Raw genomic sequence first — 17,589 nt, forward strand, 5'->3', positions numbered from 1 at the left:
CCTTCCTCAGTCAGTCCATCTGTTATTGTCTGTCAGTGAACCCTTCCTCAGTCAGTCAGTCCATCTGTTATTGTCTGTCAGTGAACCCTTCCTCAGTCAGTCAGTCCATCTGTTATTGTCTGTCAGTGAACCCTTCCTCAGTCAGTCCATCTGTTATTGTCTGTCAGTGAACCCTTCCTCAGTCAGTCCATCTGTTATTGTCTGTCAGTGAACCCTTCATCAGTCAGTCCATCTGTTATTGTCTGTTAGTGAACCCTTCCTCAGTCAGTCAGTCCATCTGTTATTGTCTGTCAGTGAACCCTTCCTCAGTCAGTCCATCTGTTATTGTCTGTCAGTGAACCCTTCCTCAGTCAGTCAGTCCATCTGTTATTGTCTGTCAGTGAACCCTTCCTCAGTCAGTCCATCTGTTATTGTCTGTCAGTGAACCCTTCCTCAGTCAGTCCATCTGTTATTGTCTGTCAGTGAACCCTTCCTCAGTCAGTCCATCTGTTATTGTCTGTCAGTGAACCCTTCCTCAGTCAGTCCATCTGTTATTGACTGTCAGTGAACCCTTCCTCAGTCAGTCCATCTGTTATTGTCTGTCAGTGAACCCTTCCTCAGTCTTCTGGTGTTGGTTCCGGTTCTAGGGTTGGTTCCGGTTCTAGGGTTGGTGTTGGTTCAGGTTCTCGGGTTGGTGTTGATTCCGGTTCTAGGGTTGGTTCAGGTTCTAGGGTTGGTTCAGGGGTTGGTGTTGGTTCTAGGGTTGGTGTTGGTTCTGGGGTTGGTGTTGGTTCCGGTTCTAGGGTTGGTGTTGGTTCAGGTTCCGGGGTTGGTGTTGGTTCCGGGGTTGGTGTTGGTTCCGGGGTTAGTGTTGGTTCCAGGGTTGGTGTTGGTTCCGGGGTTGGTGTTGGTTCCGGGGTTAGTGTTTGTTCCGGGGTTGGTGTTGGTTCATGTTCTAGGGTTAGTGATGGTTCCAGGGTTGTGTTGGTTCCGGTTCTAGGGTTGGTGTTGGTTCTGGGGTTGGTTCCGGGGTTGGTGTTGGTTCCAGGGTTGGTGTTGGTTCCAGGGTTGGTGTTGGTTCCGGGGTTAGTGTTTGTTCCGGGGTTGGTGTTGGTTCATGTTCTAGGGTTAGTGATGGTTCCAGGGTTGTGTTGGTTCCGGGGTTAGTGTTGGTTCCGGGGTTAGTGTTTGTTCCGGGGTTGGTGTTGGTTCATGTTCTAGGGTTAGTGATGGTTCCAGGGTTGTGTTGGTTCCGGTTCTAGGGTTGGTGTTGGTTCTGGGGTTGGTTCCGGGGTTGGTGTTGGTTCCAGGGTTGGTGTTGGTTCCAGGGTTGGTGTTGGTTCCAGGGTTGGTGTTGGTTCCAGGGTTGGTGTTGGTTCCGGTTCTAGGGTTGGTGTTGATTCCGGTTCTAGGGTTGGTGTTGGTTCAGGTTCTAGGGTTGGTGTTGGTTCAGGTTCTAGGGTTGGTGTTGGTTCCGGTTCTAGGGTTGGTGTTGGTTCCGGTTATAGGGTTAGTGATGGTTCCAGGGTTGTGTTGGTTCCGGTTCTAGGGTTAGTGATGGTTCCAGGGTTGTGTTGGTTCCGGCTCTAGGGTTGGTGTTGGTTCTAGGGTTGGTGTTGGTTCTAGGGTTGGAGTTGGTTCCGGTTCTAGGGTTGGTGTTGGTTCCGGTTCTAGGGTTGGTGTTGGTTCCGGTTCTAGGGTTGGTGTTGGTTCTAGGGTTGGAGTTGGTTCCGGTTCTAGGGTTGGTGTTGGTTCCGGTTATAGGGTTGGTGTTGGTTATAGGGTTGGTGTTGGTTATAGGGTTGGTGTTGGTTATAGGGTTGGTGTTGGTTATAGGGTTGGTGTTGGTTCTAGGGTTGGTGTTGGTTCTAGGGTTGGTGTTTGTTCCGGTTATAGGGTTGGTGTTGGTTCTAGGGTTGGTGTTGGTTCCGGTTCTAGGGTTGGTGTTGGTTCCGGTTCTAGGGTTGGTGTTGGTTCCGGTTCTAGGGTTGGTGTTGGTTCCGGTTCTAGGGTTGGTGTTGGTTCCGGTTCTAGGGTTGGTGTTGGTTCTAGGGTTGGTGTTGGTTCCGGTTCTAGGGTTGGTGTTGGTTCCGGTTCTAGGGTTGGTGTTGGTTCCGGTTATAGGGTTGTGTTGGTTCCGGTTCTAGGGTTGGTGTTGGTTCCGGTTATAGGGTTGGTTCCGGTTCTAGGGTTGGTGTTGGTTCCGGTTCTAGGGTTGGTTCTAGGGTTGGTTCCGGTTCTAGGGTTGGTTCCGGTTCTAGGGTTGGTGTTGGTTCCGGTTCTAGGGTTGGTGTTGGTTCTAGGGTTGGTGTTGGTTCCGGTTCTAGGGTTGGTGTTGGTTCTAGGGTTGGTGTTGGTTCCGTCTCTAGGGTTGGTGTTGGTTCTAGGGTTGGTGTTGGTTCCGGTTCTAGGGTTGGTGTTGGTTCTAGGGTTGGTGTTGGTTCCGGTTATAGGGTTGGTGTTGGTTCCGGTTCTAGGGTTGGTGTTGGTTCCGGTTCTAGGGTTGGTGTTGGTTCCGGTTCTAGGGTTGGTGTTGGTTCCGGTTCTAGGGTTGGTGTTGGTTCCGGTTCTAGGGTTGGTGTTGGTTCCGGTTCTAGGGTTGGTGTTGGTTCCGGTTATAGGGTTGTGTTGGTTCCGGTTCTAGGGTTGGTTCCGGTTCTAGAGTTGGTTCCGGTTCTAGAGTTGTGTTGGTTTTGGGTTGGTGTTGGTTCCGGTTCCAGGTTTGGTTCCGGTTCTAGGGAGCCAGTGGTTCTTTATTCTGTCATTATGGTGTTGCCTTCTGACAGGGAGGACTAATGATCTAGTGTGTGTCTCTCATTAACATGTCCTCTCTCCCTCGTCTCTCCAGCCTGTCCTACAGTAAGAACGGAGTGATCCGTGTGGACGGCTTCTCTACTCCTGATCAGTTCGATGAGGAGGCTCTGTCCCTCTGGGCTCCTGACGTATACGAGGAGAATGAGTTGGACCCAGACTCCTCCAAGTACATCCTCTCATATATAGGAGACCAGTTCTGTCAGATGGTCACCACTGAGAACACTGCTGCTACATGGATCAAAAAAGATGGTATGGAGAGGAGCACAGAGAATTGTTGTTGTTAGTCTGAAAGACAGAGCAACACAGAGAAGTGTTGTTAGTCTGAAAGGCAGAGCAGCACAGAGAAGTGTTGTTGTTAGTCTGAAAGACAGAGCAACACAGAGAAGTGTTGTTAGTCTGAAAGACAGAGCAGCACAGAGAATTGTTGTTGTTAGTCTGAAAGACAGAGCAGCACAGAGACGTGTTGTTAGTCTGAAAGACAGAGCAGCACAGAGAAGTGTTGTTAGTCTGAAAGACAGAGCAGCACAGAGAAGTGTTGTTGTTAGTCTGAAAGACAGAGCAGCACAGAGAAGTGTTGTTGGTCTGAAAGACAGAGCAGCACAGAGAAGTGTTGTTGGTCTGAAAGACAGAGCAGCACAGAGAAGTGTTGTTAGTCTGAAAGACAGAGCAGCACAGAGAAGTGTTGTTAGTCTGAAAGACAGAGCAGCACAGAGAAGTGTTGTTGTTAGTCTGAAAGACAGAGCAACACAGAGAAGTGTTGTTAGTCTGAAAGACAGAGCAGCACAGAGAAGTGTTGTTAGTCTGAAAGACAGAGCAGCACAGAGAAGTGTTGTTAGTCTGAAAGGCAGAGCAGCACAGAGAAGTGTTGTTGTTAGTCTGAAAGACAGAGCAACACAGAGAAGTGTTGTTAGTCTGAAAGACAGAGCAGCACAGAGACGTGTTGTTAGTCTGAAAGACAGAGCAGCACAGAGAAGTGTTGTTAGTCTGAAAGACAGAGCAGCACAGAGAAGTGTTGTTAGTCTGAAAGACAGAGCAACACAGAGAAGTGTTGTTGTTAGTCTGAAAGGCAGAGCAACACAGAGAAGTGTTGTTAGTCTGAAAGACAGAGCAGCACAGAGAAGTGTTGTTGATAGTCTGAAAGACAGAGCAACACAGAGAAGTGTTGATGTTACTGTTAGTCTTAGTGTTACTGTAGACAGCCGGGGTCAAACCTCAAACTATTATCTGTGTTTAACAGGTCATACCATCCTGAACTGTAGATCAACTCAAATGTTTTATTGTGTCTGTTATTGTACCAATGTTACAGCCCTCTGAGGACAGACTAGTTTCTAAAGTCTTCTGGATGAAGGAATCGTTCTGTCCTATTGAGCCTGTCTAGCCTAGAGAGAGAGGAGAGAGGAGGAGGAGGAGGGAGGACTGCTCTGCTGTCCTCTACCTGTCATCTTCATCTTCCCTGTGTGTGTGTGTGTTTTGCCTTGCAGCCAAGATGGCCTGGAAGAGGCCTGTGAGAGGGGTCCGGGAGATGTGTGACGCATGTGAAGCCACCTTGTTTAACATTCACTGGGTCTGCCACAAATGTGGCTTTGTGGTTTGTCTGGACTGTTACAAGGCGAAGGAGAGGAAGACCTCCAAAGGTCAGTCAACATTTAGGATTTTACCATTTACACCTCTTCCTTTCCACCGTAGACTAGTAGAGGATACAGCTCTTCCTCTCTACCGTAGACTAGTAGAGGATACAGCTCTTCCCCCTCCCTCCCTGTCCTCTTCCTTTCCACCTTAGACTAGTAGAGGATACAGCTCTTCCCCCTCCCTCCCTCTCCTCTTCCTCTCCACCGTAGACTAGTAGAGGATACAGCTCTTCCCCCTCCCTCCCTCTCCTCTTCCTTTCCACCGTAGACTAGTAGAGGATACAGCTCTTCCCCCTCCCTCCCTCTCCTCTTCCTTTCCACCGTAGACTAGTAGAGGATACAGCTCTTCCCCCTCCCTCCCTCTCCTCTTCCTCTCCACCGTAGACTAGTAGAGGATACAGCTCTTCCCCCTCCCCCCCTCTCCTCTTCCTTTCCACCGTAGACTAGTAGAGGATACAGCTCTTCCCCCTCCCTCCCTCCCCTCTTCCTCTCCACCGTAGACTAGTAGAGGATACAGCTCTTCCCCCTCCCCCCCTCTCCTCTTCCTCTCCACCGTAGACTAGTAGAGGATACAGCTCTTCCTTTCCACCGTAGACTAGTAGAGGATACAGCTCTTCCCCCTCCCTCCCTCTCCTCTTCCTTTCCACCGTAGACTAGTAGAGGATACAGCTCTTCCCCCTCCCTCCCTCTCCTCTTCCTTTCCACCGTAGACTAGTAGAGGATACAGCTCTTCCCCCTCCCTCCCTCTCCTCTTCCTTTCCACCGTAGACTAGTAGAGGATACAGCTCTTCCCCCTCCCTCCCTCTCCTCTTCCTTTCCACCGTAGACTAGTAGAGGATACAGCTCTTCCCCCTCCCTCCCTCTCCTCTTCCTTTCCACCGTAGACTAGTAGAGGATACAGCTCTTCCCCCTCCCTCCCTCTCCTCTTCCTCTCCACCGTAGACTAGTAGAGGATACAGCTCTTCCCCCTCCCCCCCTCTCCTCTTCCTTTCCACCGTAGACTAGTAGAGGATACAGCTCTTCCCCCTCCCTCCCTCCCCTCTTCCTCTCCACCGTAGACTAGTAGAGGATACAGCTCTTCCCCCTCCCTCCCTCTCCTCTTCCTCTCCACCGTAGACTAGTAGAGGATACAGCTCTTCCTTTCCACCGTAGACTAGTAGAGGATACAGCTCTTCCCCCTCCCTCCCTCTCCTCTTCCTTTCCACCGTAGACTAGTAGAGGATACAGCTCTTCCCCCTCCCTCCCTCTCCTCTTCCTTTCCACCGTAGACTAGTAGAGGATACAGCTCTTCCCCCTCCCTCCCTCTCCTCTTCCTCTCCACCGTAGACTAGTAGAGGATACAGCTCTTCCCCCTCCCTCCCTCTCCTCTTCCTTTCCACCGTAGACTAGTAGAGGATACAGCTCTTCCCCCTCCCCCCCTCTCCTCTTCCTTTCCACCGTAGACTAGTAGAGGATACAGCTCTTCCCCCTCCCTCCCTCTTCCTTTCCACCGTAGACTAGTAGAGGATACAGCTCTTCCCCCTCCCTCCCTCTCCTCTTCCTTTCCACCGTAGACTAGTAGAGGATACAGCTCTTCCCCCTCCCTCCCTCTCCTCTTCCTTTCCACCGTAGACTAGTAGAGGATACAGCTCTTCCCCCTCCCTCCCTCTCCTCTTCCTCTCCACCGTAGACTAGTAGAGGATACAGCTCTTCCCCCTCCCTCCCTTTCCTCTTCCTCTCCACTGTAGACTAGTAGAGGATACAGCTCTTCCTTTCCACCGTAGACTAGTAGAGGATACAGCTCTTCCCCCTCCCTCCCTCTCCTCTTCCTCTCCACCGTAGACTAGTAGAGGATACAGCTCTTCCTTTCCACCGTAGACTAGTAGAGGATACAGCTCTTCCCCCTCCCTCCCTCTCCTCTTCCTTTCCACCGTAGACTAGTAGAGGATACAGCTCTTCCCCCTCCCTCCCTCTCCTCTTCCTCTCCACCGTAGACTAGTAGAGGATACAGCTCTTCCTTTCCACCGTAGACTAGTAGAGGATACAGCTCTTCCCCCTCCCTCCCTCTCCTCTTCCTCTCCACCGTAGACTAGTAGAGGATACAGCTCTTCCTCTCCACCGTAGACTAGTAGAGGATACAGCTCTTCCTCTCCACCGTAGACTAGTAGAGGATACAGCTCTTCCTTTCCACCGTAGACTAGTAGAGGATACAGCTCTTCCCCCTCCCTCCCTCTCCTCTTCCTTTCCACCGTAGACTAGTAGAGGATACAGCTCTTCCCCCTCCCTCCCTCTCCTCTTCCTCTCCACCGTAGACTAGTAGAGGATACAGCTCTTCCCCCTCCCTCCCTCCCCTCTTCCTTTCCACCGTAGACTAGTAGAGGATACAGCTCTTCCTTTCCACCGTAGACTAGTAGAGGATACAGCTCTTCCCCCTCCCTCCCTCTCCTCTTCCTCTCCACTGTAGACTAGTAGAGGATACAGCTCTTCCTTTCCACCGTAGACTAGTAGAGGATACAGCTCTTCCCCCTCCCTCCCTCCCCTCTTCCTCTCCACCGTAGACTAGTAGAGGATACAGCTCTTCCCCCTCCCTCCCTCTCCTCTTCCTTTCCACCGTAGACTAGTAGAGGATACAGCTCTTCCCCCTCCCTCCCTCTCCTCTTCCTTTCCACCGTAGACTAGTAGAGGATACAGCTCTTCCCCCTCCCTCCCTCTCCTCTTCCTCTCCACCGTAGACTAGTAGAGGATACAGCTCTTCCCCCTGCCTCCCTCCCCTCTTCCTTTCCACCGTAGACTAGTAGAGGATACAGCTCTTCCCCCTCCCTCCCCTCTTCCTTTCCACCGTAGACTAGTAGAGGATACAGCTCTTCCCCCTCCCTCCCTCTCCTCTTCCTCTCCACCGTAGACTAGTAGAGGATACAGCTCTTCCCCCTCCCTCCCTCCCCTCTTCCTTTCCACCGTAGACTAGTAGAGGATACAGCTCTTCCCCCTCCCTCCCTCTCCTCTTCCTTTCCACCGTAGACTAGTAGAGGATACAGCTCTTCCCCCTCCCTCCCTCTCCTCTTCCTTTCCACCGTAGACTAGTAGAGGATACAGCTCTTCCCCCTCCCTCCCTCTCCTCTTCCTTTCCACCGTAGACTAGTAGAGGATACAGCTCTTCCTTTCCACCGTAGACTAGTAGAGGATACAGCTCTTCCCCCTCCCTCCCTCTCCTCTTCCTTTCCACCGTAGACTAGTAGAGGATACAGCTCTTCCTTTCCACCGTAGACTAGTAGAGGATACAGCTCTTCCTTTCCACCGTAGACTAGTAGAGGATACAGCTCTTCCCCCTCCCTCCCTCTCCTCTTCCTTTCCACTGTAGACTAGTAGAGGATACAGCTCTTCCCCCTCCCTCCCTCTCCTCTTCCTCTCCACCGTAGACTAGTAGAGGATACAGCTCTTCCTTTCCACCGTAGACTAGTAGAGGATACAGCTCTTCCTCTCCACCGTAGACTAGTAGAGGATACAGCTCTTCCCCCTCCCTCCCTCTCCTCTTCCTTTCCACCGTAGACTAGTAGAGGATACAGCTCTTCCCCCTCCCTCCCTCTCCTCTTCCTCTCCACCGTAGACTAGTAGAGGATACAGCTCTTCCCCCTCCCTCCCTCTCCTCTTCCTCTCCACCGTAGACTAGTAGAGGATACAGCTCTTCCCCCTCCCTCCCTCTCCTCTCCTCTTCCTTTCCACCGTAGACTAGTAGAGGATACAGCTCTTCCCCCTCCCTCCCTCTCCTCTCCTCTTCCTTTCCACCGTAGACTAGTAGAGGATACAGCTCTTCCCCCTCCCTCCCTCTCCTCTTCCTTTCCACCGTAGACTAGTAGAGGATACAGCTCTTCCCCCTCCCTCCCTCCCCTCTTCCTTTCCACCGTAGACTAGTAGAGGATACAGCTCTTCCCCCTCCCTCCCTCCCTCCCTCTCCTCTTCCTTTCCACCGTAGACTAGTAGAGGATACAGCTCTTCCCCCTCCCTCCCTCTCCTCTTCCTTTCCACCGTAGACTAGTAGAGGATACAGCTCTTCCCCCTCCCTCCCTCCCCTCTTCCTCTCCACCGTAGACTAGTAGAGGATACAGCTCTTCCCCCTCCCTCCCTCCCCTCTTCCTTTCCACCGTAGACTAGTAGAGGATACAGCTCTTCCCCCTCCCTCCCTCCCCTCTTCCTCTCCACCGTAGACTAGTAGAGGATACAGCTCTTCCCCCTCCCTCCCTCTCCTCTTCCTTTCCACCGTAGACTAGTAGAGGATACAGCTCTTCCCCCTCCCTCCCTCTCCTCTTCCTCTCCACCGTAGACTAGTAGAGGATACAGCTCTTCCCCCTCCCTCCCTCTCCTCTTCCTTTCCACCGTAGACTAGTAGAGGATACAGCTCTTCCTTTCCACCGTAGACTAGTAGAGGATACAGCTCTTCCCCCTCCCTCCCTCTCCTCTTCCTCTCCACCGTAGACTAGTAGAGGATACAGCTCTTCCCCCTCCCTCCCTCTCCTCTTCCTTTCCACCGTAGACTAGTAGAGGATACAGCTCTTCCCCTCCCTCCCTCTCCTCTTCCTCTCCACCGTAGACTAGTAGAGGATACAGCTCTTCCTTTCCACCGTAGACTAGTAGAGGATACAGCTCTTCCTTTCCACCGTAGACTAGTAGAGGATACAGCTCTTCCCCTCCCTCCCTCTCCTCTTCCTCTCCACCGTAGACTAGTAGAGGATACAGCTCTTCCTCTCCACCGTAGACTAGTAGAGGATACAGCTCTTCCCCCTCCCTCCCTCTCCTCTTCCTTTCCACCGTAGACTAGTAGAGGATACAGCTCTTCCCCCTCCCTCCCTCTCCTCTTCCTCTCCACCGTAGACTAGTAGAGGATACAGCTCTTCCCCCTCCCTCCCTCCCCTCTTCCTTTCCACCGTAGACTAGTAGAGGATACAGCTCTTCCCCCTCCCTCCCTCTCCTCTTCCTTTCCACCGTAGACTAGTAGAGGATACAGCTCTTCCCCCTCCCTCCCTCTCCTCTTCCTCTCCACCGTAGACTAGTAGAGGATACAGCTCTTCCCCCTCCCTCCCTCCCCTCTTCCTCTCCACCGTAGACTAGTAGAGGATACAGCTCTTCCCCTCCCCCCCTCCCTCCCTCTCCTCTTCCTTTCCACCGTAGACTAGTAGAGGATACAGCTCTTCCCCCTCCCTCCCTCCCCTCTTCCTTTCCACCGTAGACTAGTAGAGGATACAGCTCTTCCCCCTCCCTCCCTCTCCTCTTCCTCTCCACCGTAGACTAGTAGAGGATACAGCTCTTCCCCCTCCCTCCCTCTCCTCTTCCTTTCCACCGTAGACTAGTAGAGGATACAGCTCTTCCCCCTCCCTCCCTCCCCTCTTCCTCTCCACCGTAGACTAGTAGAGGATACAGCTCTTCCCCCTCCCTCCCTCTCCTCTTCCTTTCCACCGTAGACTAGTAGAGGATACAGCTCTTCCCCCTCCCTCCCTCTCCTCTTCCTTTCCACCGTAGACTAGTAGAGGATACAGCTCTTCCCCCTCCCTCCCTCTCCTCTTCCTCTCCACCGTAGACTAGTAGAGGATACAGCTCTTCCCCCTCCCTCCCTCTCCTCTTCCTCTCCACCGTAGACTAGTAGAGGATACAGCTCTTCCCCCTCCCTCCCTCTCCTCTCCTCTTCCTTTCCACCGTAGACTAGTAGAGGATACAGCTCTTCCCCCTCCCTCCCTCTCCTCTTCCTCTCCACCGTAGACTAGTAGAGGATACAGCTCTTCCCCCTCCCTCCCTCCCCTCTTCCTTTCCACCGTAGACTAGTAGAGGATACAGCTCTTCCCCCTCCCTCCCTCCCCTCTTCCTTTCCACCGTAGACTAGTAGAGGATACAGCTCTTCCCCCTCCCTCCCTCCCCTCTTCCTTTCCACCGTAGACTAGTAGAGGATACAGCTCTTCCCCCTCCCTCCCTCTCCTCTTCCTTTCCACCGTAGACTAGTAGAGGATACAGCTCTTCCCCCTCCCTCCCTCCCCTCTTCCTTTCCACCGTAGACTAGTAGAGGATACAGCTCTTCCCCCTCCCTCCCTCTCCTCTTCCTTTCCACCGTAGACTAGTAGAGGATACAGCTCTTCCCCCTCCCTCCCTCTCCTCTTCCTTTCCACCGTAGACTAGTAGAGGATACAGCTCTTCCCCCTCCCTCTCTCCCCTCTTCCTTTCCACCGTAGACTAGTAGAGGATACAGCTCTTCCCCCTCCCTCCCTCTCCTCTTCCTTTCCACCGTAGACTAGTAGAGGATACAGCTCTTCCCCCTCCCTCCCTCTCCTCTTCCTCTCCACCGTAGACTAGTTGAGGATACAGCTCTTCCCCCTCCCTCCCTCCCCTCTTCCTCTCCACCGTAGACTAGTAGAGGATACAGCTCTTCCCCATCCCTCCCTCCCCTCTTCCTTTCCACCGTAGACTAGTAGAGGATACAGCTCTTCCCCCTCCCTCCCTCTCCTCTTCCTCTCCACCGTAGACTAGTAGAGGATACAGCTCTTCCCCCTCCCTCCCTCTCCTCTTCCTTTCCACCGTAGACTAGTAGAGGATACAGCTCTTCCCCCTCCCTCCCTCTCCTCTTCCTTTCCACCGTAGACTAGTAGAGGATACAGCTCTTCCCCCTCCCTCCCTCTCCTCTTCCTTTCCACTGTAGACTAGTAGAGGATACAGCTCTTCCTTTCCACCGTAGACTAGTAGAGCATACAGCTCTTCCCCCTCCCTCCCTCTCCTCTTCCTCTCCACTGTAGACTAGTAGAGGATACAGCTCTTCCCCCTCCCTCCCTCTCCTCTTCCTTTCCACCGTAGACTAGTAGAGGATACAGCTCTTCCCCCTCCCTCCCTCTCCTCTTCCTTTCCACCGTAGACTAGTAGAGGATACAGCTCTTCCCCCTCCCTCCCCTCTTCCTCTCCACCGTAGACTAGTAGAGGATACAGCTCTTCCCCCTCCCTCCCTCTCCTCTTCCTCTCCACCGTAGACTAGTAGAGGATACAGCTCTTCCCCTCCCCCCCTCCCTCCCTCTCCTCTTCCTTTCCACCGTAGACTAGTAGAGGATACAGCTCTTCCCCCTCCCTCCCTCCCCTCTTCCTTTCCACCGTAGACTAGTAGAGGATACAGCTCTTCCCCCTCCCTCCCTCTCCTCTTCCTTTCCACCGTAGACTAGTAGAGGATACAGCTCTTCCCCCTCCCTCCCTCTCCTCTTCCTTTCCACCGTAGACTAGTAGAGGATACAGCTCTTCCCCCTCCCTCCCTCTCCTCTTCCTTTCCACTGTAGACTAGTAGAGGATACAGCTCTTCCTTTCCACCGTAGACTAGTAGAGGATACAGCCCTTCCCCCTCCCTCCCTCTCCTCTTCCTCTCCACCGTAGACTAGTAGAGGATACAGCTCTTCCTTTCCACCGTAGACTAGTAGAGGATACAGCTCTTCCCCCTCCCTCCCTCTCCTCTTCCTCTCCACCGTAGACTAATAGAGGATACAGCTCTTCCCCCTCCCTCCCTCCCCTCTTCCTCTCCACCGTAGACTAGTAGAGGATACAGCTCTTCCTTTCCACCGTAGACTAGTAGAGGATACAGCCCTTCCCCCTCCCTCCCTCTCCTCTTCCTCTCCACCGTAGACTAGTAGAGGATACAGCTCTTCCTTTCCACCGTAGACTAGTAGAGGATACAGCTCTTCCCCCTCCCTCCCTCTCCTCTTCCTCTCCACCGTAGACTAGTAGAGGATACAGCTCTTCCCCCTCCCTCCCTCCCGTCTTCCTCTCCACCGTAGACTAGTAGAGGATACAGCTCTTCCCCCTCCCTCCCTCTCCTCTTCCTCTCCACCGTAGACTAGTAGAGGATACAGCTCTTCCCCCTCCCTCCCTCCCTCCCCTCTTCCTCTCCACCGTAGACTAGTAGAGGATACAGCTCTTCCCCCTCCCTCCCTCTCCTCTTCCTCTCCACCGTAGACTAGTAGAGGATACAGCTCTTCCCCCTCCCTCCCTCTCCTCTTCCTCTCCACCGTAGACTAGTAGAGGATACAGCTCTTCCCCCTCCCTCCCTCCCCTCTTCCTCTCCACCGTAGACTAGTAGAGGATACAGCTCTTCCCCCTCCCTCCCTCTCCTCTTCCTCTCCACCGTAGACTAGTAGAGGATACAGCTCTTCCCCCTCCCTCCCTCCCCTCTTCCTCTCCACCGTAGACTAGTAGAGGATACAGCTCTTCCCCCTCCCTCCCTCACCTCTTCCTCTCCACCGTAGACTAGTAGAGGATACAGCTCTTCCCCCTCCCTCCCTCTCCTCTTCCTCTCCACCGTAGACTAGTAGAGGATACAGCTCTTCCCCCTCCCTCCCCTCTTCCTCTCCACCGTAGACTAGTAGAGGATACAGCTCTTCCCCCTCCCTCTCCTCTTCCTCTCCACCGTAGACTAGTAGAGGATACAGCTCTTCCCCCTCCCTCCCTCTCCTCTTCCTCTCCACCGTAGACTAGTAGAGGATACAGCTCTTCCCCCTCCCTCCCTCTCCTCTTCCTCTCCACCGTAGACTAGTAGAGGATACAGCTCTTCCCCCTCCCTCCCTCTCCTCTTCCTTTCCACTGTAGACTAGTAGAGGATACAGCTCTTCCTTTCCACCGTAGACTAGTAGAGGATACAGCTCTTCCCCCTCCCTCCCTGTCCTCTTCCTTTCCACCTTAGACTAGTAGAGGATACAGCTCTTCCCCCTCCCTCTCTCCCCTCTTCCTTTCCACCGTAGACTAGTAGAGGATACAGCTCTTCCCCCTCCCTCCCTCCCCTCTTCCTTTCCACCGTAGACTAGTAGAGGATACAGCTCTTCCCCCTCCCTCCCTCTCCTCTTCCTCTCCACCGTAGACTAGTAGAGGATACAGCTCTTCCCCCTCCCTCCCTCTCCTCTTCCTTTCCACTGTAGACTAGTAGAGGATACAGCTCTTCCCCCTCCCTCCCTCTCCTCTTCCTCTCCACCGTAGACTAGTAGAGGATACAGCTCTTCCCCCTCCCTCCCTCTCCTCTTCCTTTCCACTGTAGACTAGTAGAGGATACAGCTCTTCCTTTCCACCGTAGACTAGTAGAGGATACAGCTCTTCCCCCTCCCTCCCTGTCCTCTTCCTTTCCACCTTAGACTAGTAGAGGATACAGCTCTTCCCCCTCCCTCCTCCCCTCTTCCTTTCCACCGTAGACTAGTAGAGGATACAGCTCTTCCCCCTCCCTCCCTCCCCTCTTCCTTTCCACCGTAGACTAGTAGAGGATACAGCTCTTCCTTTCCACCGTAGACTAGTAGAGGATACAGCTCTTCCTTTCCACCATAGACTAGTAGAGGATACAGCTCTTCCTCTCCACCGTAGACTAGTAGAGGATACAGCTCTTCCCCCTCCCTCCCTCCCCTCTTCCTCTCCACCGTAGACTAGTAGAGGATACAGCTCTTCCCCCTCCCTCCCTCTCCTCTTCCTCTCCACCGTAGACTAGTAGAGGATACAGCTCTTCCCCCTCCCTCCCTCCCTCCCCTCTTCCTCTCCACCGTAGACTAGTAGAGGATACAGCTCTTCCCCCTCCCTCCCTCTCCTCTTCCTCTCCACCGTAGACTAGTAGAGGATACAGCTCTTCCCCCTGCCTCCCTCCCCTCTTCCTCTCCACCGTAGACTAGTAGAGGATACAGCTCTTCCCCCTCCCTCCCTCCCCTCTCCTCTTCCTCTCCACCGTAGACTAGTAGAGGATACAGCTCTTCCCCCTCCCTCCCTCCCCTCTCCTCTTCCTCTCCACCGTAGGACTAGTAGAGGATACAGCTCTTCCTCCTCCTCCTCTCCTCTTCCTTTCCACCGTAGACTAGTAGAGGATACAGCTCTTCCCCCTCCCTCCCTCTCCTCTTCCTCTCCACCGTAGACTAGTAGAGGATACAGCTCTTCCCCCTCCCTCCCTCTCCTCTTCCTCTCCACCGTAGACTAGTAGAGGATACAGCTTCTCTCTCTCTCCTCCTCCCTCTCCTCCTCCCTCTCCTTCTCCCGCTCCTCCTCCCTCTCCTCCCTGTCCTCCTCCCTCTCTCCTCCCTCTCCTCCTCCCTCTCTCTCCTCCCTCTCTCTCCTCCCTCTCTCTCCTCCTCCCTCTCTCCTCCCTCTCTCTCCTCCTCCCTCTCTCCTCCTCCCTCTCTCCTTCTCCCTCTCTCCCCTCCCTCTCCCCTCCCTCTCCCTCTCTCCTCCCTCTCCCTCTCTCCTCCCTCTCCCTCTCTCCTCCCTCTCTCCCTATCTCCTCCCTCTCCCTCTCTCCTCCCTCTCTCTCTCCTCCTCCCTCTCTCCTCCCCCTCCCCTCCCTCTCCCTCTCTCCTCCCTCTCCCCTCCCTCTCCCTCTCTCCTCCCTCTCCCTCTCTCCTCTCTCTCCTCCCTCTCCTCTCTCTCCTCCCTCTCTCTCTCCTCCTCCTCCCTCTCTCTCTCTCTCTCCTCCCTCTCCCTCTCTCTCTCCTCCTCCTCCCTCTCCTCCTCCCTCTCTCCTCCCTCTCCCTCTCTCCTCCCTCTCTCCCTATCTCCTCCCTCTCTCTCCTCCCTCTCCCTCTCTCCTCCCTCTCTCTCTCCTCCTCCCTCTCTCCTCCTCCCCCTCCCTCTCCCCTCCCTCTCCTCCCTCTCTCCTCCCTCTCCCCTCCCTCTCTCCTCACTCTCCCTCTCTCCTCTCTCTCCTCCCTCTCTCTCTCCTCCTCCTCCTCCCCCTCTCTCCTCCTCCTCCCTCTCCCTCTCTCTCTCCTCCCTCTCCCTCTCCCTCTCTCTCTCCTCCCCCTCCCTCTCCTCCCCTCTCTCCTCCTCCCTCTCTTCCTCCTTCTCCCTCTCCTCCTCCCTCCTTCTCCTTCTCCCTCTCCCTCTCTCCTCCCTCTCCTCCCTCTCTCCTCCCTCTCCCTCTCTCCTCTCTCTCCTCCCTCTCTCTCTCCTCCCTCTCCCTCTCTCCTCCCTCCCTCTCTCCTCCCCCTCCCTCTCCCTCTCTCCTCCCTCTCCTCCCTCTCTCCTCCCTCTCTCTCTCCTCCTCCTCCCTCTCCCTCTCTCCTCTCTCTCTCCTCCCTCTCTCCTCTCCCTCTCTCCTCCTCCTCCCTCTCCTCCTCCCTCTCTCCTCCTCCCTCTCCTTCTCCCCCTCCCTCCCCTCCCTCTCCCTCTCTCCTCCCTCTCTCCTCCCTCTCTCTCTCTCCTCCCTCTCTCCTCCCTCTCTCCTCCCTCTCCTCTCTCTCCTCCCTCTCTCTCTCCTCCCTCTCTCTCTCCTCCTCCTCCCTCTCCCTCTCTCCTCCTCCCTCTCTCCTCCTCCCCCTCCCTCTCCTTCTCCCTCTCCCTCTCCTCCTCCCTCTCCCTCTCCCTCTCCTCCTTCTCCCTCTCCTCCTCCTCCTCCTCCCTCTCCTCCTCCTTCTCCCTCTCCCTCTCTCCTCCTCCTTCTCCCTCTCCCTCTCTCCTCCTCCCTCTCTCTCCTCCCCCTCCCTCTCTCCTTCTCCCTCTCTCCCCTCCCTCCCTCTCTCTCCTCCCCTTCCCTCTCTCCCCCTCCGTCTCTCTCCTCCCCTTCCCTCTCTCCCCCTCCCTCTCTCTCCTCCCCTTCCCTCTCTCCCCCTCCCTCTCTCTCCTCCCCTTCCCTGTCTCCCCCTCCCTCTCTCCCCTTTCCTCTCTCCTTCTCCCTCTCTCCCCCTCCCTCCCTCTCCTCTATTTGGGTTAGGGTTAGGGTTCGGGTTCACAGCTCGTACACCAGACAGTGTGTTATCAGTTGATATGATTCCCCATGTTGAGAAGCAGCCGCAGAGGATTCATCCTAATTCTCCTGTTGAACCTGTAAACCTCCTGAGAGGGGGGGGGGGACATCAACACGGTCTGTTCTCATGTAGCGTCTGAGACCTAAATGGAACCCTATTCCCTTCATAGTGGACCACTCCAACACCCACAGAGCCCTGGTGAAAGTAGTGCACTATAAAGGGAAGAGAGGAGCGTTTGGGAAGCAGACAGACAGGGTTTCCATTGAGACCTGCCAGGGTTTGTTGGCTTGAGGTAATGTGTGTTTTGTTGTTCCCCCAGACAAAGAGCTGTACGCCTGGCTGAAGTGTGTCAAGGGACAGCAGCATGGGCACAAGTACTTGATGCCAACACAGATTATCCCAGGAACTGGTAGGAACCAATGATTTCTGTTCCTCTCTCTCTCTGTCTGGACCTCAGCCAGGGCTGGAATAGCTTTCGTTATTCAGTTAGGAAACTACAACACAGAGTTATACTACAAGACAGGACTCCATTACAACACAAGACAGGACTCCATTACAACACAAGACAGGACTCCATTACAACACAAGACAGGACTCCATTACAACACAAGACAGGACTCCATTACAACACAGAGTTAAAGTACAAGACAGGACTCCATTACAGCACAAGACAGGACTCCATTACAACACAAGACAGGACTCCATTACAACACAAGACAGGACTCCATTACAACACAAGACAGGACTCCATTACAACACAAGACAGGACTCCATTACAACACAAGACAGGACTCCATTACAACACAGAGTTAAAGTACAAGACAGGACTCCATTACAACACAGAGTTAAAGTACAAGACAGGACAGGACTCCATTACAACACAGAGTTAAAGTACAACAAAAGACAGGACTCCATTACAACACAAGACAGGACTCCATTACAACACAAGACAGGACTCCATTACAACACAGAGTTAAAGTACAAGACAGGACTCCATTACAACACAGAGTTAAAGTACAAGACAGGACAGGACTCCATTACAACACAGAGTTAAAGTACAACAAAAGACAGGACTCCATTACAACACAAGACAGGACTCCATTACAACACAAGACAGGACTCCATTACAACACAGAGTTAAAGTACAAGACAGGACTCCATTACAACACAAGACAGGACTCCATTACAACACACGACAGGACTCCATTACAACACAGAGTTAAAGTACAAGACAGGACTCCATTACAACACAAGACAGGACTCCATTACAACACCAGACAGGACTCCATTACAACACAAGACAGGACTCCATTACAACACAAGACAGGACTCCATTACAACACAAGACAGGACTCCATTACAACACAAGACAGGACTCCATTACAACACAAGACAGGACTCCATTACAACACAGAGTTAAAGTACAAGACAGGACTCCATTACAACACAGAGTTAAAGTACAAGACAGGACTCCA

General features: G+C 53.7%; 1 protein-coding gene across 1 annotated transcript in view; it reads left to right on the forward strand.

Annotated features, from left to right (window-relative positions):
- The window catches only part of jmjd1cb (jumonji domain containing 1Cb), a 341,652-nt gene that overhangs the window by 259,571 nt on the left and 64,492 nt on the right, over positions 1 to 17,589 (forward strand). The window contains exons 14-16 of the mRNA XM_055936592.1: positions 2,828 to 3,042; positions 4,275 to 4,427; positions 16,434 to 16,523. Of these exons, the coding sequence (XP_055792567.1) occupies positions 2,828 to 3,042; positions 4,275 to 4,427; positions 16,434 to 16,523 (458 nt within the window). The remainder of the gene's footprint in view (positions 1 to 2,827; positions 3,043 to 4,274; positions 4,428 to 16,433; positions 16,524 to 17,589) is intronic.

The sequence above is a fragment of the Salvelinus fontinalis genome, chromosome 1 (assembly GCF_029448725.1).
Source record: "Salvelinus fontinalis isolate EN_2023a chromosome 1, ASM2944872v1, whole genome shotgun sequence".
Taxonomy (NCBI): Eukaryota; Metazoa; Chordata; class Actinopteri; order Salmoniformes; family Salmonidae; genus Salvelinus; species Salvelinus fontinalis.